General features: G+C 46.0%; 1 protein-coding gene across 1 annotated transcript in view; it reads right to left on the bottom strand.

Moving 5' to 3' along the window:
- Window positions 1–25,065, bottom strand: part of LOC126088241 (serine-rich adhesin for platelets) — a 63,098-nt gene that overhangs the window by 32,661 nt on the left and 5,372 nt on the right. Inside the window, exons 2-3 of the mRNA XM_049906371.1 lie at window positions 14,592–14,913; window positions 3,435–3,621 (exon numbers count right to left, since the gene is read on the bottom strand). Coding sequence (XP_049762328.1) covers window positions 3,435–3,621; window positions 14,592–14,913 — 509 coding nt within the window. The remainder of the gene's footprint in view (window positions 1–3,434; window positions 3,622–14,591; window positions 14,914–25,065) is intronic.

Genomic DNA, 25,065 nt, shown 5'->3' with positions numbered 1-25,065 from the left:
TTTGTTATAACATTTTATAAGTACATGTGTCATCTAATTGTTTTGTGCACTGTAACAGCAACAAACTCTCATAACTCTGATGTCATCAAAATCTGCATGACAAAGTCGAAATTTCCATGCATCATTATAAGTAATTCACTGGGTGCTACACTGAGGTACAAATATACGATTGGTGGTTGTATCACATACACAAGGTATACAAGGGCATTGCACTAGCAGAGCTATCATTTGTGCATAGATGATTCATATGAAAATCTTCCTACATGATTATGGCCACATGATGAAATTAACAGACTCTGAACATGGAATGGTAGTCGGAGCTAGACGCATAGGATACTTCATTTCAGAAATCATTAGGGAATCCAATATTCCTTGACACACAGTGTCAACAGTGTGCTGAGAATACCAAATTCCAGGCATTACCTCTCATGTCGGGCAATGCAGTGGCCGACAGCTTCACTTAATGACCGAGAGCAACAGCGTTTGTGTAGAGTTGTCAGTGCTAACAGACAAGCAACACTGTGTTCAATAACCACAGAAACGAATGTGGGATGTACGACAAACAAGTCTGTTAGGACAGTGTGTCGAAATTTGGCCTTAATGGGCTATGGCAGCTGTTGACTGGCTCGAGTCCCTTTGCTGACAGCCCATCACCTGCAGTGCCTATCCTGAGCTTGGGACCATATTGATTGGACTGTAGATGTGTGGCCATGGAGTGGCCATGTCAGATAAGTCCCAATTCCAGATGGTAAGAGCTGATGGTAGAGTTCGAGTGTGGCACACACTGCACAGAGCCATGGACCCAGGTTGTCAACAATGCACTGCCCAAGTTGGTGGTGGCTCCATAATTGTGTGGTCTGTGTTTATATGGAATGTACCGTTTCCTCCTCCATTCCAACTGAACCAATCATGGACTTGAAATTGTAATGTTCAGTTGCTTGGCGATCATTAGTATCCATTCATGTGCTTCATGTTCCCAAACAATGACGGGATTTTTTGGATGACAATGCGCCATATTACTAGGCCACAATTGTTCACGATCAGTTTGGAGATCATTCTGGACAGTTCAAGCGAAAGATCTGGCCACCCAGATTGCCCGACACGATACCCGTCAAACATTTATGAGACATAATCAAGAGATCAGTTTGTGCACAAAATCATGCAACCACAACACTTTTGGAATTATGGGCAGCTATAGAGGCAGCGTTTCTTAATATTTCTGTAAAGAACTTTCAATGACTTATTGAGTGTATTCCATGTCAAGTTGGTGCATCAGGCCAGGCAAGGTCTGACAGGGCGTTAGCAGGTATCTCATGACTTCTGCCGCCTCAGTATGTGACTGTGAATGCAAGTCTGCATATTACGGTTCTCCAAGAATGTAAGTGACGGCAATGCTTTTCCATTCAGTCGTTTGTGCCTACCTCATAAGCAATCAGTCTTTCTATTATTTTGTTTCTACAGAGAGAGAGAGAGAGAGAGAGAGAGAGAGTGTGTGTGTGTGTGTGTGTGTGTGTGTGTGTGTGTGTGTGTTTTTCGGGGGGATCTTTCCGTTTCTGCCTTGCTTTATTCAGCTTCCTTTGGCTGGCCAGTGAACTCTCAAACTGTGTCAGATTTCTTGTAGACAGCAGGTACTTGCAGCCTGTACACTGACACCCTGGAATGTTCACAGGCAGTCGGGATACAAGTCCATCCATATGCGCAAGAAACCGAAAAGTATCCTGCGTTTAACATAGCTTTTAGTTTTCTACTATCATTGTAATTTCAAAAATCTTCATTTTCATGTTACTTTATTCTCTGCAATTTACGCTACTGGAAATTAAAATTGCTACACCAAGAAGAAATGCAAATGATAAACGGGTATTCACTGGACAAACATATTATACTAGAATAGACATGTGATTACATTTTCACGCAATTTCGGTGCATAGATCCTGAGAAATCAGTACCCAGAACAACCACCTCTCGCCGTAATAACGGCCTTGATACGCCTGGGCATTGAGTGAAACAGAGCTTTGATGGCGTATACAGGTACAGCTGCCCATGCTGCTTCAACACGATACCACAGTTCATCAAGAGTAATGACTGGCGTATTGTGACGAGCCAGTTGCTCGGCCGCCATTGACCAGACGTTTTCAGTTGGTGAGAGATCTGGAGAATGTGCTGGCCAGGGCAGCAGTCGAACATTTTCTGTATCCAGAAAGGCCCGTACAGGACCTGCAACATGCGGTTGTGCATTATCCTGCTGAAATGTAGGGTTTCGCACGGATCGAATGAAGGGTAGAGCCACGGGTCGTAACACATCTGAAATGTAACGTCCACTGTTCAAAGTGCCGTCAATGCAAACAATAGGTGACCGAGGCGTGTAACCAATGGCACCCCATACTGTCACGCCAGGTGATAGGCCAATATGGCGATGACAAATACACGCTCCCAATGTGCGTTCACCGCGATGTCGCCAAACACGAATGCGACCATCATGATGCTGTAAAGAGAACCTGGATTCATCCGAAAAAAAGACGTATTGCCATTCGTGCACCCAGGTTCGTCGTTGAGCACACCATGGCAGGCGCTCCTGTCTGTGATGCAGCGCCAAGGGTAACCGCAGCGATGGTCTCCGAGCTGATAGTCCATGCTGCTGCAAATGTCGTCGAACTGTTGGTGCACATGGTTGTTGTCATGCAAACGTCCAGATATGTTGATTCAGGAATCGAGACGTGGCTGCACGATCCGTTACAGCCATGCGGATAGGATGCGTGTCATCTCGACTGCTAGTGATACAAGGCCGTTGGGATCCATCACGGCGTTCCGTATTACCCTCCTGAACCCACAGATTCCACATTCTGCTAACAGTTATTGGATCTCGACCAACGCGAGCAGCAATGTCGCGATACGATAAGCCGCAATCGCGATAGGCTACAATCCGACCTTTATCAAAGTCGGAAACGTGATGGTACGCATTTCTGCTCCTTACACGAGGCATCACAACAACGTTTCACCAGGCAACGCCGGTCAACTGCTGTTTGTGTATGAGAAATCGGTTGGAAACTTTCCTCATGTCAGCACGTTGTAGGTGTCGCCACCGTCGCCAACCTTGTGTGAATGCTCTGAAAAGCTAATCATTTGCATATCACAGCATCTTCTTCCTGTCGGTTAAATTTCGCGTCTGTAGCACGACATCTTCGTGGTGTAGCAATTTTAATGGCCAGTAGTGTCATTGAGAAATATGATATACGTAATAAAATAAACACTTTTACCCGTATTTCTTTTTTGGAGGGGGGAGGGGCGGTGCGGGGGTCAGCTTCATGACTCCTGTAACACCCCTCCCTTTTATCAACCCGTCGCGCCTCCAGCCACAGAAACTAATGGCAGCGTGCTCTTGTTTGTTTATACTCGTGCTCTCCTACTTTTAGTTCCCGCTCTTCTGTGAGACTCACTTGATCTCCGGCAGATCCGGCAGCAGCACCGGCAGCTCCGGCACGCGCTCTGGGATGACGAGCCCCCGCAGCTTGGACAAGCCACGCTGCCGCCGCTCCATCATCTGGCCGACGCGGGGATCCCCCGCGATGCTGTTGCGGTGCGCGCGCACGTCCAGCAGGCTCTGCGACCGCGAGTGCAGCAGGCCTGCCAACACACCGCACCGCCGGCACCTCTTACCAAACTGTCTATATCCACCCGCCTTGGTGAAATGCGGCCTAAACTTAAAATAGCTAGGAGGCACAGGAGGTTTGCTACTCGACTGGCTCAAACATGCTTCTCATTAAATGTGGATAAATGCAAGATAATACCTACAACAAAGGGAAAAAAACGATAGTATCTGATTACAAAATGATGAACATCTTGAACACATCAGAACGCATAAGTACCAAGTAGTAATACTAAGAACTGATATGAAATGGAACGTCAACGTGCAATCAGTATTAAGTGTTAGAGAAGGCGAACTGAAGCATTAGATTTTTTGTAATTGTTCTGAAAAAAAATGCTGTGCATCTGTAAATCCCACACAAGACGCTAGTGCGACCAATTCTAGAGTATTGTTCCAGTGTTTGGAGTCCTTATCGAGCAGACAAGACGACAGGCATCGAATGAATTGCCAGGCGCACTGCTAGGATGGGAACAGGTCGGTATAGCCCACACTAAATTGTAACAAATTATCAGGGAGCTTAACTAGGAATCCTTTGGAAAACCTGTATGTATACTGAGAACCTGTATAGAGATCGTTCGATCATTTCTCATGGTTTTATGGTAATTCTGTAATGAGTAAAAACTCTGTACTCCAGATTGGTGGGGGGGGGGGGGGGGGGTCAGAGGCAAGTCCCCCTCCCCGCCTCTTGACCACCTTGAGAAAATCGTCTGTGGATAGAACGGTTTTCATTTACAGGTACCCATGGGCGTCTGGAGATATTTACCGGGGCTCGGGGCAAGACCAAAATTTTTGTTTATTATATACTTCACCCCACTAGTTGCTCTGTAGCGGCCAAACCTACAGTAACTTGGAACAGATTTTATCTTGTACACTGTAACATCTGGATAGGTGCACCGCACAGCAATGCATCAATGCCCGAAGTGCTCCAAGGGAATCCGGACATCACGCATTCGTTCAACACTTTTGTTTATGTACGAGCGTAAGAAAGGCAAGTTTTGTAAGAGTTTCAATTTATGGCGTGACGAATATTCCTCTCCGTCGTGAGAAAGGGTAAAACACGGAAGTCAATTGTGAATCTTTCTCTCTGATTTTTGAGTTCGCTGCTGTAAGACGCAACAAAGGAAGGCGTGAATAAAGCCCCTCCTTTGTGGCGTGCCGACGTGCTGTTCTCAAGCTGCCCACGAGGCTTAGATCGGCTATTGTGGTAATCAAATTCCCCGTACTGTACATCGCTAAATCATACTGCGGGATACAGTGTAGGCGAAGAAGATTCCCGGCGAGTCGACTGAGGGGCTGTTGAATCGATTGCAAATGACGTCGACCGGTATTACGGATTTCTGACAGCTGCTGATTTACAAGCCGGCCGCAGTGGCCGAGCGGTTCTAGGTGCTTGTCTGGAATCGCGCGATCGCTACGGTCGCAGGTTCGAATCCTGCCTCGGGCATGGGTGTGTGTGATGTCCTTAGGTTAGTTAGGGTTAAGTAGTTCTAAGTTCTAGGGGACTGATGACCTTAGAAGTTAGGTCCCATAGTGCTCAGAGCCATTTGAACCATTTATTCACACATTAGTCCCATGAAAAACAATGTTGTCCGTTGTGTAAAGTTGTAAACTACTGGAAAGGACAATAGCTTTTGCCGACATTCGATTTCTATAGAATGTCATCAGTCGCTCTGCCAAGAGTCTCTCCTTAGAGTGGGATTTTTGATAATTACACTCAAGTAATACACTCCGTAGCCGAGGTCGCGAACGCACGCTTGGGCGATGGCGTTCGACTCGGAGATGCAACGGTTCGAACCCTGCTGGAAGAGATGTGATGGCGTGAAGTTACTGAACACCAATCTTTGCGCCAATGTCCTGGTTTAAATTCCAACCCTCTCCGCAGTATCAGGAAATGAGGGCATGTCACGTTGTTGATGGTGGTCCGTCCATCGGACGGGGATTTAAGCCCCCTGGGTGTTATTCGAGTGGGCTATATGCCGGCACTGCGTTCACCCTCTTCTTTCCCTTCATCCACAACACAAACCCAACACCACACTGCACAAGGACTCATCACAACCATTCATTCACACGACACAGATAGACACTTGACACTTGTTGACAGGTCGGAGGAAGGCAATGGCAAACCAGCTCCACTGGGACCTTGACAAGAGCGGAGATGCAGTATTCCTGGCTCTACTACGCTATTTCCCTGAGTATGGGATAAGGCCGTCGAAAAAAAATCTATATATCGATAGTTCCTCAAAAATGATACGACATGTATCTATAATATCTTTTACGCCGACAAATCGATAGGGATTATTTTATATTTTTTTCGCAGTTTTCGGTAAATATTAGAAATTGTTCTTTTGAAATTGCAGAAGAACATTATTTTACTCGCACTGTGTGACCCAGCATTACCACTTTTTGAGCTTCCATCGAGTCCAGTGTTTCTCTTTGACTGTGTGAAGTAAGTATAGGCGGCACAAAAACAATTTTTAACGCAATTAGTGTGCTATTTCTTCACATCGGCATTTTTCAAAAATAGTCTCTGCAAGTGATGAACGGAAGTCTAAATGACAAGGCTGGTCTTTGCTGTGGGCGGAGACGTGTGAGGGCTAGTAATAGAAACCGCAACGTTTAATATGCAATTTTGACACTACAACTGCTAGCTCCCTGATGTTTGCAGAAATGAAAAAAAAAAAACAGGGAAACCGAAATGAAGTGTTCCATCAAATCCGATAACGAACGACGGACCCATTGGATACCTTTTATTGTGTCACTTATATGCATATACTATTGTTCTACATCTACATCTACATTTATACCCCGCAAGCCACCCAACTGTGTGTGGCGGAGGGCACTTTACGTGTCACTGTCATTACCTCCCTTTCCTGTTCCAGTCGCGTATGGTTCGCGGGAAGAACGACTGTCGGAAAGCCTCCGTGCGCGCTCGAATCTCTCTAATTTTACATTCTTGATCTCCTCGCGATGTATAAGTAGGGGGAAGCAATATATTCGATACCTCATCCAGAAACGCACCCTCCCGAAACCTGGACAGCAAGCTGCACCGCGATGCAGAGCGCCTCTCTTGCAAAGTCTGCCACTTGAGTTTGCTAAACATCTCCGTAACATCATCACGCTTACCAAATAACCCTGTGACGAAAAGCGCCGCTCTTCTTTGGATCTTCTCTATCTCCTCTGTCAACCCGACCTGGGACGGATCCCACAATGATGAGCAATACTCAAGTATAGGTCGAACGAGTGTTTTGTAAGCAACCTCCTTTGTTGATGGACTACATTTTCTAAGGACTCGCCAAATGAATCTCAACCTGGCACCCGCCTTACCAACAATTAATTTTATATTATCATTCCACTTCAAATCGTCCCGCACGCATACTCCCAGATATTTTACAGAAGTAACTGCTACCAGTGTTTGTTCCGCTACCATATAATCATACAATAAAGGATCCTTCTTTCTATTTATTCGCAATACATTACATTTGTCTACGTTAAGGGTCAGTTGCCACTCCCTGCACCAAGTGCCTGTCCGCTGCAGATCTTCCTGCATTTCGCTGCAATTTTCTAACGCTGCAACTTCTCTGTATACTACGGCATCATCCGCGAAAAGCCGCATGGAACTTCCGACACTATCTACTAGGTTGTTAGCAAAGTGGTTATCGCCAAACGTGAACGTGCATTGTTTTCCTTTCAATTCTTGCTCTAAGGAGAATAAGCAGGCTGCCAGCTTTTTGAAGTACAGAATATCTATTAAGAAATCAATACTTAAATATTCGCCTCTAAAACCAGCAGCCGATACTTATAGGTCCGTATGTTGATATTTTTTCCGCCGATATATCGATACTATTTCCGATGTATCGGGCTTCCGATATTTTAAAAACATCAACTGTCGTAGTTTTGGACTGCTTTGACTTTTTGACACTCAAATGACATACTAAGTAACAAAACCGAGCTTTTTTTTTGTCTCGAAATTATTATTTCAAGCCCACTTAAAGGCTTTCCAAAAAGATGAAGGAAGGCATGCACTAATCCAGGATCCGTCATGAATCGCAATGACCTATAGAAATGGCGACGCAACGCGTTATCAAACTGACTACGCTCCAGTAAAAAAAAATACGAGTTAGATAACAGCTTGCGCATCGATGTTTTAGAATTACCTTTCACACGACTGACGATTTTGCATAAAAGCAATACCGTGATTAAAACAAGCGCACCTGCTATACAATAAAATAACCGTCTTCGGTGGCCAGTTAAACGATCTACTGTATCTCCACGCACCGGGTCTGAATTCAACTACCGCCCTGTTCCGCAAACATGTGCATCGACTTCTAGTTTCACGTGCCCATCCCACGTAATTATTGGCTACAGATATTTAAACGGTGTGATGCACTCCATACGTTTACCGCCAATCTTGTAATCGGATAAGACTCATTGTCTTCTTTCTCTTTGTTATGGGTATAACCTTGCATTTTTTCACATTTAAAGAGAGCTGGAATACAGCACACCATGGCGAAATACTTTACATCCAGCAACGACACATTTGTAAGACAACACAATTTTTAGCGAACAATGTGCGAGATCTTCTCATCCCATCTGACAAATCCTTCGTGTATCCAGAAAATATTACCGGTACCGGTACATTACACTTTCTCGGGGCAGTGTCTATCATTTCTGTTGAAAATTCGCAGTCCAGTATAGCGTTCTAAGTTCGACTAGTCAAATATTCTTGGAATCATACATATAACTGTGATTATATTCCTTATGCCTGTATTCTGGTACTCAGTTGTCAATGTAGAAGAGTGTCAAATGTGTTTAGCAAATCCAGGAAGTGGATTCTGCCTGTTCACTACTACTTGTGCGCTCTCCCTTCTTTCGTCGACATACAATTCAAAATATGACACCACACTATGCACATACCCATTAGTCACCTACATTCAAGCGATACACTTAAGGAACAACTCTCAACGCCTCGGATCTCCCAGCTAACAGTACCACACGATTTATTCTTTTCATTTCCATTTGGTGCTTTGGGTGACAACCCCCTCTGAAGATGGATGAAAGCAGAATAATGCCCGAAACGAAAAGGAAGAAACTAATAGTATCCGATTATGAAATAAGTGGTGAGCTTCTGGAGGACGTCACAACGTTTAAAAAAAATCACGACTTCCGATGACCTGTTTGTAGAGGATACAGATAAGGGAGGTCAAACGTCAGGTTCTGACAGCGAGACTGTGTTGATTATATTTCGTATTATGTAGTGGAGCAGAACCGCACAGGTACGTGGATGGAAGTTTAGGGACGTGTTCTTATACGCGAGCGACTCGGCGTTCAGGAGTGGTTGACGCAAGAGCGTGCGTGTAAACGGCGAAAGTCGTGCGAATGCGTGGCGTGTGGAGTTCCGTCACTTCTAAAATGATGCGTGGCGCGTGGGCGGCGAGGGCGTTACTTGCAACCACACCTTGTGTGGAACCGAATCCAACACTTATTATTATCGCTACTGCAGCAGCGGCTATTACAGCTATCAACAGCAACATAAATCAAAGGACAAGGAGTAGAGGTACCGTCATAGCCATCCTCCTTAGATCAAAGAGCAGAGAGAGTAGCCAATTGGCTACTGAAACTATTCAAGAATGGATAGTGAATCGTTTCATACCTCATTAGTTACCGGCGCCCATTTAGACGGCGTGTTCGTTGCCTTTCGTGAGGAGTTTGATGCAGTTTCGCACTGCCGCCTAACAAACAAATACGAACGTACAGAATATCAGACCACCTGTGTGCCTCGACTGAGGAGTTCCTAGCAACTAGAACACAGCATGCCATTCTGAACGGGGATGTTTTCAACTGCACAGGTAACTTCGGGCGTACTCCAAGGAAATGTTCAAGGCCCATTACTTTTCACAGTGTATATAAACGACACAGCAAATAATGTCGGAACTTACATGAGGCGTTTCGTGGATGACACTGTCGTGTACAAAGAAGTCACAACGCTTGAAAATTGTAGCGGAATGCAGGAAGACCTGCAGGGCATCGACGTTTTGTGGAGGGAGTGGTACCTGACCATCAACATAAACAAAAATAAAGTATTGCTTATATATAAAGACACGTTACTCTATGATTACATGATTGTACAACAATCTCTGGAACTAGTTACTTATCAAAAATACCTAGAAGTATGCATACGGACGATTGAAAGTGGAACGACCACCTAAAGCTAATAGCAGGAATTCACTGGAAGAGTGCACAGAAAATGTAGCCCGTCAACGAAGGAGGCAGCGTACAAAATCCTTTAATATTGCTCGTCAGTATGGGATCCGTACCATGTAGAATCGGTATAGCAAACAGAGAAGATTTAAAGAAGAGCAGGGCGTTTCGTTTCATGTTTATTTAGTAAGCACGAAAAAGCCACGGAAGTGATCTACCAACTTCCGTGACAAATGCTTCCAGCGATGGGGTGGTTTACTGTTCATTTTCCGAGAGCGTACCTTCCTACAAGAGTCAAGAATGATATTGCTTCCTCGTACGTTAATCTCGAGAGAACACCATCAACACAAAATTAAAGAGATTCAAGTTCACACGGATCCTTACCAGCAATCATTCTTCCCGCGAACCGTTCGCCACTGGTACAAAAATGCTCAAATGTGTGTGAAATCTTATGGGACTTAACTGCTAAGGTCATCAGTCCCTAAGCTTACACATTACTTAACATAAATTATCCTAAGGACAAACACACACACACCCATGCCCGAGGGAGGACTCGAACCTCCGCCAGGACCAGCCGCACAGTCCATGACTGCAGCGCCTTAAACTACTCGGCTAATCCCGCGCGGCTGCCACTGGTACAGGAAAGGGGGTAAATGAGAGGGGTACACAAAGTACCCTCCACCATACACCAGAAGGTGCCTTGTGGATTACAGACGTAGATGTAGATTATTAGGTAACATCAAAGACTACCGCCATCATTTGTACCCTCGCTGGCTTCATCGTTGTCTTCTCGGTCAGTAGCACTGTCATCATTCTCGCGCTAGGCGATGGCTTTTTCCCCACCCACAGTAACACCCATGTTAGAAAAACTCGCAGTTGACAGGTGCTGATCGTGGAGAATAAAAGCAAACCGTAGTACCACCAAGTTGATACACAAATATCCTGTCACTACGCTTACTGTCACAAACTTCCTTGCGTTCCTTTCTACACTCCTGGAAATGGAAAAAAGAACACATTGACACCGGTGTGTCAGACCCACCATACTTGCTCCGGACACTGCGAGAGGGCTGTACAAGCAATGATCACACGCACGGCACAGCGGACACACCAGGAACCGCGGTGTTGGCCGTCGAATGGCGCTAGCTGCGCAGCATTTGTGCACCGCCGCCGTCAGTGTCAGCCAGTTTGCCGTGGCATACGGAGCTCCATCGCAGTCTTTAACACTGGTAGCATGCCGCGACAGCGTGGACGTGAACCGTATGTGCAGTTGACGGACTTTGAGCGAGGGCGTATAGTGGGCATGCGGGAGGCCGGGTGGACGTACCGCCGAATTGCTCAACACGTGGGGCATGAGGTCTCCACAGTACATCGATGTTGTCGCCAGTGGTCGGCGGAAGGTGCACGTGCCCGTCGACCTGGGACCGGACCGCAGCGACGCACGGATGCACGCCAAGACCGTAGGATCCTACGCAGTGCCGTAGGGGACCGCACCGCCACTTCCCAGCAAATTAGGGACACTGTTGCTCCTGGGGTATCGGCGAGGACCATTCGCAACCGTCTCCATGAAGCTGGGCTACGGTCCCGCACACCGTTAGGCCGTCTTCCGCTCACGCCCCAACATCGTGCAGCCCGCCTCCAGTGGTGTCGCGACAGGCGTGAATGGAGGGACGAATGGAGACGTGTCGTCTTCAGCGATGAGAGTCGCTTCTGCCTTGGTGCCAATGATGGTCGTATGCGTGTTTGGCGCCGTGCAGGTGAGCGCCACAGTCAGGACTGCATACGACCGAGGCACACAGGGCCAACACCCGGCATCATGGTGTGGGGAGCGATCTCCTACACTGGCCGTACACCACTGGTGATTGTCGAGGGGACACTGAATAGTGCACGGTAAATCCAAACCGTCATCGAACCCATCGTTCTACCATTCCTAGACCGGCAAGGGAACTTGCTGTTCCAACAGGACAATGCACGTCCGCATGTATCCCGTGCCACCCAACGTGCTCTAGAAAGTGTAAGTCAACTACCCCGGCCAGCAAGATCTCCGGATCTGTCCCCCATTGAGCATGTTTGGGACTGGATGAAGCGTCGTCTCACGTGGTCTGCACGTCCAGCACGAACGCTGGTCCAACTGAGGCGCCAGGTGGAAATGGCATGGCAAGCCGTTCCACAGGACTACATCCAGCATCTCTACGATCGTCTCCATGGGAGAATAGCAGCCTGCATTGCTGCGAAAGGTGGATATACACTGTACTAGTGCCGACATTGTGCATGCTCTGTTGCCTGTGTCTATGTGCCTGTGGTTCTGTCAGTGTGATCATGTGATGTATCTGACCCCAGGAATGTGTCAATAAAGTTTCCCCTTCCTGGGACAATGAATTCACGGTGTTCTTATTTCAATTTCCAGGAGTGTAAATGGACACCCTGCACGTTTGGAGCCGCCGTTCTACTCGATGACGGTGTTTTGTGGACACGACCATCGGCCTAGTGTGCCAAAAATGTGATTAACCCGAAGAGCCGACACGTACCATTCCGATGGTCCCGTCCCGAATGCAGTGGAAATTGACGATGTCGTTGGGTCTACATGTGAGCACGTAAGGGTGGTACGCAGCGGAGCTCCAACAACGTACGATGAACGGTGTGTTCCGAAACACTTGTGCGTGCACCAGCATTGTGCTCTTTCGGCAGAGATGCCGCAGATCACCATGTATTCTGCTTTACCGGGCACACGAGCCTCCATACCCCACGTTCTGTGAAAAGTTGTCGACGTCCGTGCATTTATCGCCTAGTGGTAGTTTCACTGTCCTTTTACCTCTTTCCATAGATAATCACGACAGTAGCGCGTGAACATTCCACCAGCTTCGCCGTTTCCGAGTTACTCGTTCACAGACCCTGCGTAATAATAATTTTGCTTTTGTCAAAGTCGCTTATCTCAGTGGATTTCTCCATTTGCAGCTCATAACTTCGCTACGGTGATCCCCCTCCGTGTCGCTCCACTTACGTGCTTTTGTTACCGCGTCACGTGCCTGCAACGCCACCACGCGTTTTCTTAGCATTCTGTATCAACTTTTGTGCCGGAATATTAGAACGTCTGCACAGAATAAACAACACAGCGTTCGCGTTGTGTTATTATGAGTTAATACTGGAAATTTTAAGAACAAGATGTCAGTCTGAAAATTACTGAATGTGGAAAATTTTATAACATTAACTGAATTTCCTGTCGGTGGTTCGCATAACATGATAACAATATTAAATGAGAAACATTTTCTAATGATCCGCGAAGTTATATTTATTTGGTCACAAAACGGCTATCAGCTTTCTAGGCCATAGTCAGAAGACAACCGAATGTCACAAAACATAGATAAAATGACGCGCGATTCACAAAAATGTTATTTATACAGGAGATACAAATATGTTGACATGCAGAGTGTTTACAAAAGAAAGTATTACAATTTTTGTGTCATACAGAAGTAGTTACATCATTTTTTTCTGTGGACATCATTACACGTTTCATGAAGGATGTACAAAATTAGGTGGACTGATAAGAAACATATCGAAAACAGCGACAAAAAGCAGGATAGAAGATGTGTTAAGACATGAAGGAATATCTTCCACGGTACTTGGGAGGGGGGGGGGGGGGAGGGGGAGACTGTAGAGGGTAAAAGCTATAAGGCAAGACAGGTAGTGGAATATAGCCAACAAAAAATAATTCAGGACATAGGATGCAGGTGCTATTCTGCGATGATGTTGGCACAGGAGAAGAAATCATGGTGGGCAGTATCAAACCAGTCAGAAGACTGATGACAAAAATATGATTTAAGAACACATGAAAAATAAAGTTAAATTCACAACTGTAACCCAAACAGAAACTTTATTTAACAGATGGGAAAAAGGAAATTGACCGCTTTTCTTAGAAGAATGTAAAACTTCACAATCTACTGGGTGATGAAAAAGTAAGTATAAATTTGAAAACTGAATAAATCACGGAATAATGTAGATAGAGAGGTACAAATTGACACACATGCTTGGAATGACATGGGGTTTTACTAGAACCAAAAAAATACAAAAGTCCAAAGAATGTCCGACAGATGGCGCTTCATCTGATCAGAATAGCAATAATTAGCATAACAAAGTAAGACAAAGCAAAGATGATGTTCTTTACAGGAAATGCTCAGTATGTCTACCATCATTCCTCAACAATAGCTGTAGTCGAGGAATAATGTCGTGAACAGCACTGTAAAGCATGTCCGGAGTTGTGGTGAGGCATTGGCGTCGGATGTTGTCTTTCAGCATCCGTAGAGATGTAGGTCGATCACGATACACTTGCGACTTCAGGTAACCCCAAAGCCAATAATCGCACGGACTGAGGTCTGGGGACCTGGGAGGCCAAGCATGACGAACGTGGCGGCTGAGCACACGATCATCACCAAAGGACGCGCGCAAGAGATCTTTCACGCGTCTAGCAATATGGGGTGGAGCGACATCCTGCATTTTGGTTCTAATAAAACCCCACGTCATTCCAAGCAAGTGTGTAAATTTTTACCTTTCTATCTACATTAATCCGTGGTTTATTAAGTTTTCAAATTTATACTGACTTTTTGATCACCCGGTACATAACAAGAGTGGTTTTCCATTGAAAGATGATCGTCAGAGGTTGAATCTGCTTTCTTAATCTCCAGCTTCTCTTTTTAAACTGTTGGAAACCAGAGCGTAAGGCTGTTTTGCGGGGCCACTCTTCGTCATTGTTACTTGCCTGTGCCGCTGAAGGACGTCCTCCGCGGAAGCGAGGCCGTGGCCTGCTGCGCGTCGGCAGCGCGCTCCCTCGCGGGGGCGGCGGCGGGGGCGGCGCTGGCTGCGGGGGTGGCGGACAGGTCGAGGAAGCTCTGCGAGCGGTCCAGCGGCGACGTCCGTACGTCCAGCTGGCTGCCGCCCACGCGCGAGTACAGCCCGGCCGCGGGGCTGGCAAGGGCGGCGTTGGCGGCGGGGGCGGCGGAGGGCGCCGACAGGTCCGCCGCGGAGCTGAAGCGCCGCCGCAGCGGCGACGCCGCAGCCGGCTGCTGCGCATGCGCGGGAGCCTGCCAACATGACGGCCGGAAATCAGATAACGGCCACTGTTTCGTCATTATTATCAATTTTACACAAAGCGAACAGGCGAGTAAACGTTAAACAATCCGTAGCTGCAGATATTTAATTAGTTCCGGGTTTACTTTATACACCTTGAGACTTCGAGAGGAATGTAATAATTCCAGTTCCAAAGATGGCAGGTGCTGACAGGTTTATTATCGAGCTATCAGTTAAAAACATAATGATTGCAAAATACTGACAGAAGTCATTTACAGAAATGGCTCTGAGCACTATGGGACTTAACTGCTGAGGTCATCAGTCCCCTAGAACTTATAACTACTTAAACCTAACTAACCTAAGGACATCACACACATCCATGCCCGAGGCAGGATTCGAACCTGCGACCGAAGCGGACGCGCGGTTCCAGACTGTAGCGCCTAGAACCGCTCGGCCACTCCGGCCGGCTCATTTACAGAAAGAGTGGAAGGAAACGACAGTAAAAGCCAATAATGGCCCTAGGATTTATCCTAGTAGATAGGCTGAAGAAAGGCAAACCTACGTTTACAGCATTTGTAGATTTAGAGAAAGCTTTTAGCAGAGTTGACTAAATACTTTTTTTGAAACTTTGGAGGTAGTAGGGTTAAAATACAGGGAGCAAAATTTTAGCTACAAGTTTTACAGAAACGAAACTGTATGTATATGAGTAGGATCTGAAAGGGAAGCAATGAATGAGGAGGCAGTGGGACAATAGCGGCAGCTTAAAAATGAGGCTTTTATTTAATTCATTGTCGTTCGAAATTGGCCTCCAATCTCAAGCGCTAGGCCCAACTGTTGCGCCTGAGTGCACCTTCGTTTCATAATTTTGCTCGGGTTAGCCATCGTAATAAGGGGTCAAAACAAAAATCCCCCGGAAAAATCACGTTACCGGTACAACAATCATAACTAGGACCAAAGATTTAGCATCTGACTGCATTAAAAAAATTTTCTGTCACCACTGGTGCCTCTCCTAAAACAACTGAACACAGAATGTAGCAACGAAAGGTAATTGTCTGTCTCAGCTTCACGCAGCGATTTAAAAGCTGAACGCTACAAAAAAACAACCAAAAATAAATACGCACGTTTTTATATAAGCTCGCTACATAAATTTAACCATTGTTCACTGAATTAAAGACGCAATATATTCTTAAAAAAATATTAGAGGTACTGCCGGCCGCGGTGGTCTAGCGGTTCTAGGCGCGCAGTCCGGAGCCGCGCGACTGCTACGGTCGCAGGTTCGAATCCTGCCTCGGGCATGGATGTGTGTGATGTCCTTAGGTTAGTTAGGTTTAAGTAGTTCTAAGTTCTAGGGGACTGATGACCATAGATGTTAAGTCCCATAGTGCTCAGAGCCATTTGAACCATTTTTTTATTAGAGGTACTGCATCTCGTGAAATAACTGCCTAACAATTTTTAAAAACATTAACAGTAACTTCAATAGTTCAGACGAAATTACACATGGTGTCCCACGAGGAATGATCAGAGGATGGCCGGACGATACGCGGCCGAAATATCAGTGGAGGAAATTTTATTCGCGCAGCTATGCCCGAAATTTAATGGACAAATAATAATATGTACCGAACTAGTGTCAAACTGTAAACCATGTGCCCTTATTTACGCTGAAACGTCAAAGAAACTGGTATAGGCATGCGTATTCAAATACAGAGGTATGTAAACAGGCAGAATACGGCGCTATTCAGAGATATGACAGGAACACTCACTTGAAGCAAAACACTTCATAAGTCCATATGCCGTGTTCCGAATGGTTCCCAGTATAGAACACGTTGAATGTCACTTTTGTACGCTTTTCTTGAATAAATCAAAAACTATTTCTCTAGCGAAAATGCACCGTAGTACAAAATTAAACTACACTGAATTTCCTTCAGCAAAGGTCCAACTCATTTTTTCTCTAGTTTGCACCAAGGGAACGAGACATTGTTGAAAATCTTGCGCGACACGCATGCGCTGTAGATTTGGTAGTTTTCGTAGGCAAGTCTGAGATAGTTTCCCGACTTAGCATTCCATAAGTATCAAACTATTCGTCTCCATTTCCTCTACACTACTGTAGTACATTACAAGCAATGACAACGTATCGAATATTACAGAAAATAAAGAACAATGTATACTAAAGGTGTTCTATAGCGGAAACCATTCGTAATAGGGCATATGTCGATACGGAGTTTTTTGCTTCAAATGAGTGTCATATCCCTGAATAGACCATTCCTCTGGGGAAGCCAATATATCGGTCAGTCCACAACGTATACAATGACTGACTTTTACAGTCATATTTTTCTTGCAAATCTACTTTTATAGCTTTTGAAGATGTAGAGAAAGTTACTGACAAAGTTGAGTGAAATACACTCCTTGCAGTTCTGAAGGTAGCAGGGTACAGGGAGCTAACGATAAATTATACAGAAATCAAAACTGGAGACATAAAAGTCGAAAGACACAAAGGGAGGTAGTAAATGAGAACGGTTGGAGTATATCCCCCTTGTTATTAAATTTGTACATTGAGCAAACACTAAAGTAAAACAAGGAGGAATTTGATTGAGCGTAGTCGAATTAAGTAGGCTGATCCTGAGGTAATTAGTTTAGGAATTGAGACACTGAAGCTTATAAATGAGTTTTGCCATTTTGCCATCATGGTAACTGGCAACGACAGAAGTACAGAAAATATGCAATGCAGACTGTAAATAGGACGGAAAGCTTTTCTAACAGAGATAAAATGTGTTGGCATCTAACGTAAATTTATATTTTAGGGAGTTTTTTTTGTAAGTATTTGTTTATGGTGTAGTCTTGTATGGAAATGAAGAGTGAATGATAACGAGTACGGCCAAGACGAGATGGACGACTTTAAAACGTTGTGACGTAGAAGAATGCTGAAGATTAGACGGGTAGGTTGACTGACTAAAGAACAGCGACTGAATCAGATCAGTTGGAAATGTCACGACTGTTTAACCTTTTGCTGTTCATCCACTCCTTGCCTTGAGCTGCCCTTATTAGAAAAACGCATCTACTGCACCTATGACATCATTGTTAATTAGTTTTTTTAGATGTAATCATTTTCATTATTTTAGTCTTCTTGCAATGAATTTTCAAGCATATTTGCATATTTCTGTGTTGAGTTGAATTTTATCTGACCAGAGGCATCAGTACCATGGCAAAGAGATTGAGTTACGTTTCATTAACACGCACTGTTTCTTCCTTTTCCTTTCTCTTGGTACATATAAGTGTGGCTCCACTGTCATCGCTGGAGCTAGTAGTATAATTTTATAGTCGAAAACTGTTTCCATATTTAATGTAGTTGATCTCCAAAAGTTATTCTGCAACTATGCTCTCTCTGTCTCATATATCTGACGATTACAAGAACGGAGAACATTCTACAAGTAGACGAAAGTGGAAACGTCCACATAAATGTTTTCTTTCGGTGCGTCAGGGCAGACGCCGACAACCGACGGTCAAATTAGAAAACGCCTCACTTGACGATAGAGAAAAGCATTCCGCTATCGTTCAATCCCGCATATCGAGACGACCTTGTCAAGTCAGATAAGCCTTACAGCGGTGACATGAGAATGCTGTTAGGTCACTCGTGCTACCTAGCTCATATCTACACATTTAAAGTTAGTTTGCACACTGTCGAGATGACACGAAAAAGCTAGCAGAACCAAACGACACTATAAAGTTCAGTTTTGTCAATTGAGCAGCGAAATTCGCTCAGCCGAAGATTATAGAGTTTAGGCCTGATCCTTCGTCTGAAAGTGGAGATTCCGCCATTTTGCCGGCCAGAGTGGCCGAGCGGATCTAGGCGCTACAGTCTGGAACCGCGCGACCGCGACGATCGCAGGTTCGAATCCTGCCTCGGGCATGGATGTTTGTGATGTCCTTAGGTTAGTTAGGTTTAAGTAGTTCTAAGTTCTAGGGGACTGATGACCTCAGAAGTTAAGTCCCATAGTGCTCAGAGCCATTTGAACCATCGGCCACTTTGACTCGATACAGGGGAACTGGACAGCGTACATGAACTCGTGCATTAGAGTAAATGTTTCAAATGGCTCTGAGCACTATGGGACTTAACTTCTGAGGTCATCAATCCCCTAGAACTTAGATCTACTTAAACCTAACCTAAGGACATCAAGCACATCCATGCCCGAGGCAGGATTCGAACCTGCCGTCGTAGCGGTCGCGCGGTTCCAGACTGTAGCGCCTAGAACCGCACGGCCATTCCGGCCGGCATTAGGATAAATGAAGTGAAATTTGAAGATGTTCAGCGCCTGGAACAAAGACTGACAGTTGGTACTAAAAGTAAATAAATGGGCGAAAAAATTCTGTGGCATTTGATTACACGATCGTCGACCAGTCAACGGAATCTGTCGGAACCGTTAAGTATCTAGTCGTGGGGAAGCCAATAAGCCAATTTACATGTCGCTTACTGAACGCGAGGCGAAATTAGGAAATGAGGCGGTACAGACAGTCTTTCTGTCAGCTAATGGAATAGAGGGCTCTGAGCACTATGGGACTCAACATCTTAGGTCATAAGTCCCTTAGAACTTAGAACTACTTAAACCTAACTAACCTAAGGACATCACACACACCCATGCCCGAGGCAGGATTTGAACCTGCGACCGTAGCAGTCTCGCGGTTCCGGACTGCAGCGCCAGAACCGCTAGACCACCGCGGCCGGCCTAATGGAATAGAAACAGGAGCAGTGAGAGCAGGGTGGAGAGCTGTTTATGTGCACGAAGTACCCTCGTTACACACCGCAGCTGACTTGCAGAGAGCAGATATCTATACGGAAACTAGCGTCGATAAGCAGAAAAGACTTAATAATTCAGACGGAGAACTCGCGCCTCTCCGTTCTACGGAGAGAGGACGACCGCGAGGTGAGAAGTTCTGCCAGGTTAAATCGCTACGGAACAACCGGACCCAAAAACGGTGGTGCGACAGTTTGTCAAAGCGCGTCTGCAGTCGCCGTCTCTCGCCAATTTAGACCGCCAGTAAGGCGGCGAAATATTACCACCATAAAGCGGAGAAGCATTAAAGCGCGCAGCATGAGACAGTAGTGGACAGCGCGAGAAGAAATGGAGTTATAACGAAGCCATCAGCTGGCGCTGGAGAGGCTGCTCACAGAACACAGAAACAGAGAGAGAGATCCTACTTACCTGCCAGCGAACCTCCATGGATGTGCGCCGCCTGCACCACGTCCCGGCCATCAGCCGCGCAGGCGATTAGATTAGATAAGATTATAAGGCTTCGCGTCAGACCATGCTAAGCAGATGCAGCGCTCGCCCACTTCCGCTAAGTCATTACCGAACTGTGCAACTTTTTTCGATGTTATATCGTGTTTACCTTTTCCTAACTGGACATAAAGGACAGGGCACTCTAAATAAACATTATACGGAGATAATTTAAACCGAAGTCGTGCTTACAATAGCCTATGTAGTTCTCCCATTACAATTAACTGTCTAAGTTTGGCGCACAATGGATGGTAACCAATAAACTCCCCCCCCCCCCCCAATATCTGACTCCTTAAAGCAATTCCCGTCAATCTTTTTCGCTCGAGAGCCGATACTGACGTTGTCGAGGGTAGCACGGGCCGCATACTTCAGACCCGTCCATTTCCTCACAACAGTTTCATCACAGAAAACAGAATCTAGTTATATTCTACTAGACATAAAGCCAGTTTTCATTAGTATGAATTTAGGCGATTTCTTGCCATGATTTCGAAAGATAAAAAAATGGTTCAAATGGCTCTGAGCATTATGCGACTTAACTTCTGAGGTCATAAGTCGCCTAGAACTTGGAACTAATTAAACCTAACTAACCTAAGGACATCACACACATCCATACCCGAGGCAGGATTCGAACCTGCGACCGTAGCTGTCGCCCGGTTCCAGACTGTAGCGCCTAGAACCGCACGGCCACTCCGGCTGGCTTCGAAAGATAGCAATAGGTCATAACGCACACAAATACGCTAACAGTGGACGATTTTGGTATCCAAACGTATTGGAAATATCTGGCGAGAACAGAAAGCAGTCAGTTCGATGCGCCTATTTGAGCTTCCCGCGGTTGCTGTCGAGTTATGTGAGCAGCGTTAATGCTGGCTCACCTGAATATGGAACGTTCGAACCTTCACACAACGACTTTTCCTGTTGAGCTTACGACAACACAACGAAGCCATTCCATTGGCACAAGCATGTCTTACTGGAAATGGAAGCAGTTGTAGATGTCTATAAAACTTAAGACTTTCACAACTTCAGAGCGATTCCCAGCAGCAAATACCCTAATTAGCATTCTGTCTTATTATGGAAGTTTTATCGTCATCTCCCAACCCCTCCCCCCTTTTACACAGTAAGTACAAAAAAAGAGTTTCGCAACATAAAAAAAGTAACAGAATAAAACTAACTTTCACATAACATATTTTATGCATTTTACTGCTTCTGGAACCACCACTCATTACTTTCACACTAGCGATAAATAGCTGAAACTCACGCGTGACTAACAGGTCGTTAGGTAAGCATAACGTTGTTGGCATACTTATCGCTGCAGAAACTGCATGACTCATACCCGTATTTTGCTCAGAGATACACGTACCCAAGTTTCTCAGCAGAAAAGCAAATCTTCCCAGAAATTGAACAGACATTAGAAAACAAACCCCAGCATCATTTTCTATCGCGCAGCATCACACATTTAGGATTTTTCCTTCGGTACTGTTTAACTGGTAATCAACTGTCTTTCCATGCTGCAAACAAGCGGATCCATAGAAACTGGAAAAAAATCACAAACGACAGCTCTCATTTCTAGAGCGCACATGTTTCCGGTCAGTTTTCATACGCATATGTTTTATGTACTCTTGCACAGAACTGTTGCTTTACACTGGGTTTGGAACCTTAGCTGAACCTCGCCGTCGTCAACGGCATTTTTACAACTGGGTACGGAAATAAAGAAAACTACCATATGGTACAAATATGCTTCAGAACGCCGTGCGTAAAAACTGGATTCTTCCGGGGCTCACACCTCGAATTCTATTGCTGATAGGTAGGGTCAAGTGTTTCGCACAGCGTTTGCACTGGGGACCATTTGTGAATCCGACAGAAGGCGCGTCTTACTGTAACTATCCTACAGTAAGCGTCAAAGTTTGAATATGACGCACTTCACCCAGCTCAGGCAAATGGACCAAATCGGTTGGTTCTTTCTGCATCAGAGGTGGTCTATGGTCCGCCTTTAAGAGGCTTATGGAGAGACCATTTAGTTCCTGAGAAAACCCGAGAAAAGCGTTTCTTATAATTGTTTCTCTGTCAGCAGCGGATATCTAAATAACTAACAGCAGCAAATTTCTCAAATTTTAGCCGCACATTCTCTAGGCATTAGCTAGAAGTGCTATCTTCCCGTTTTCAAAAATCTTGATTCGTTATCGAGAAACACACCAAAAACATGGTGTTCGGACACGAAAACCGGGCCGCAGATCACAAGTCAGCTACGTAAGGCAAACGGCTGTAATTTTTACGATATATTCCTTAGATCTCGATCTCGAACAATCTTGAAAATTACCTTGATATCTTTTCCTGTATTAGAGATACAGATGTTCAAAGTTACCCTAATTGTACACGTAAAATGTGCACGTAAAATCCGATGGGAGGCGAAAACGTAGTTTATTAAGTGATGTAGCATGGATAAATGTGCTGTAAATTGTCTCCGTTATCATCAGAAGGGTTCTGGGAACCCCATGTTGTAGTACTGGAGCATACGCAAAATGTCATGCACGTAAAATCTGATCTGAGGTGTAAAATTAGTTGTGTGTTATTTCAGTTCCCATAAGTAAACCATCAAAATTTTAGTGATCCATAAAATACTTTTCATGTGAGCGACATGACCTGCTGCAGCAGGGAAAAGAAGGGAAGCAGCGGAAAAGTGCTCGTATCGCAGCTGAGAAAATGGCGAATATTTCTCCTGTTAAAAAGGTCATGAGTGAAAAGTGTGGTACCGGCTCCCTCTTTCTACCTTCGTGTCAGCACCTTTAAAACTTTTTCAAAAATTTTGGCATGCGAACATATTTGCGCTTTTTCATTATGAGAGAGAAGAAGACAGTGGCAGTGAAAAGAGACAGGAAAGTAATAAATACACTCCTGGAAATTGAAATAAAAACACCGTGAATTCATTGTCCCAGGAAGGGGAAACTTTATTGACACATTCCTGGGGTCAGATACATCACATGATCACACTGACAGAACCACAGGCACATAGACACAGGCAACAGAGCATGCACAATGTCGGCACTAGTACAGTGTATATCCACCTTTCGCAGCAATGCAGGCTGCTATTCTCCCATGGAGACGATCGTAGAGATGCTGGATGTAGTCCTGTGGAACGGCTTGCCATGCCATTTCCACCTGGCGCCTCAGTTGGACCAGCGTTCGTGCTGGACGTGCAGACCGCGTGAGACGACGCTTCATCCAGTCCCAAACATGCTCAATAGGGGACAGATCCGGAGATCTTGCTGGCCAGGGTAGTTGACTTACACCTTCTAGAGCACGTTGGGTGGCACGGGATACATGCGGACGTGCATTGTCCTGTTGGAACAGCAAGTTCCCTTGCCGGTCTAGGAATGGTAGAACGATGGGTTCGATGACGGTTTGGATGTACCGTGCACTATTCAGTGTCCCCTCGACGATCACCAGTGGTGTACGGCCAGTGTAGGAGATCGCTCCCCACACCATGATGCCGGGTGTTGGCCCTGTGTGCCTCGGCCGTATGCAGTCCTGATTGTGGCGCTCACCTGCACGGCGCCAAACACGCATACGACCATCATTGGCACCAAGGCAGAAGCGACTCTCACCGCTGAAGACGACACGTCTCCATTCGTCCCTCCATTCACGCCTGTCGCGACACCACTGGAGGCGGACTGCACGATGTTGGGGCGTGAGCGGAAGGCGGCCTAACGGTGTGCGGGACCGTAGCCCAGCTTCATGGAGACGGTTGCGAATGGTCCTCGCCGATACCCCAGGAGCAACAGTGTCCCTAATTTGCTGGGAAGTGGCGGTGCGGTCCCCTACGGCACTGCGTAGGATCCTACGGTCTTGGCGTGCATCCGTGCGTCGCTGCGGTCCGGTCCCAGGTCGACGGGCATGTGAACCTTCCGCCGACTACTGGCGACAACATCGATGTACTGTGGAGACCTCACGCCCCACGTGTTGAGCAATTCGGCGGTACGTCCACCCGGCCTCCCGCATGCCCACTATACGCCCTCGCTCAAAGTCCGTCAACTGCACATACGGTTCACGTCCACGCTGTCGCGGCATGCTGCCAGTGTTAAAGACTGCGATGGAGCTCCGTATGCCACGGCAAACTGGCTGACACTGACGGCGGCGGTGCACAAATGCTGCGCAGCTAGCGCCATTCGACGGCCAACACCGCGGTTCCTGGTGTGTCCGCTGTGCCGTGCGTGTGATCATTGCTTGTACAGCCCTCTCGCAGTGTCCGGAGCAAGTATGGTGGGTCTGACACACCGGTGTCAATGTGTTCTTTTTTCCATTTCCAGGAGTGTATATACAGGGGGATAGTAGACAGTGGTTGTGGTATAGAATTAGTGAAGGAGACAATTACAGGGTGAGAGAAAGGGAGGGACACAGTGGCAGTGGAATACAGTTGAAAGTGACAGAACAGTACTAGGAAAAAAGTACAGGAGACAGTGCCCGTGAGGAGGAATAAAGAGAAGGTTGGTTGGTTGCTTTGGGAGAGCGGACCGAACAGCGAGGTCATCGGTCGCATCGGATTAATGACGAATAAGGAAGGAAGTCGGCCGTGTCCTTTTCAAAGGAACAATCCCGGTATTTGCCTGAGGCGATGTAGGGAAATCACGGTAAACCTAAATCAGGGTGGCCGGACGCGGGTTTGAACCGTCGTCCTTCCGAGTGCGAGTCCTGTGTATTAACCACTGCGCAACCTCGCTCGGTAAAGGAAGGGATAAAATGGAAGTTGGTGAGAGGCTGTGATAATGATGGGCGAAGTCTGTGACAATGACGACGAGGAAGGGGGACAGAGTGGCCGTAAGAAGAGGCAACGTCAGTGGGAAGGTATGAATGAGATAGTAGCAGTAAGAGCAAGAGCGAAACATATACAGTGATAGGACACAG

Source organism: Schistocerca cancellata, chromosome 6 (assembly GCF_023864275.1).
Source record: "Schistocerca cancellata isolate TAMUIC-IGC-003103 chromosome 6, iqSchCanc2.1, whole genome shotgun sequence".
NCBI lineage: Eukaryota > Metazoa > Arthropoda > Insecta > Orthoptera > Acrididae > Schistocerca > Schistocerca cancellata.
Note: the sequence above shows the minus strand (reverse complement) of the source record. Positions and strands in the feature narration are given on the sequence as shown.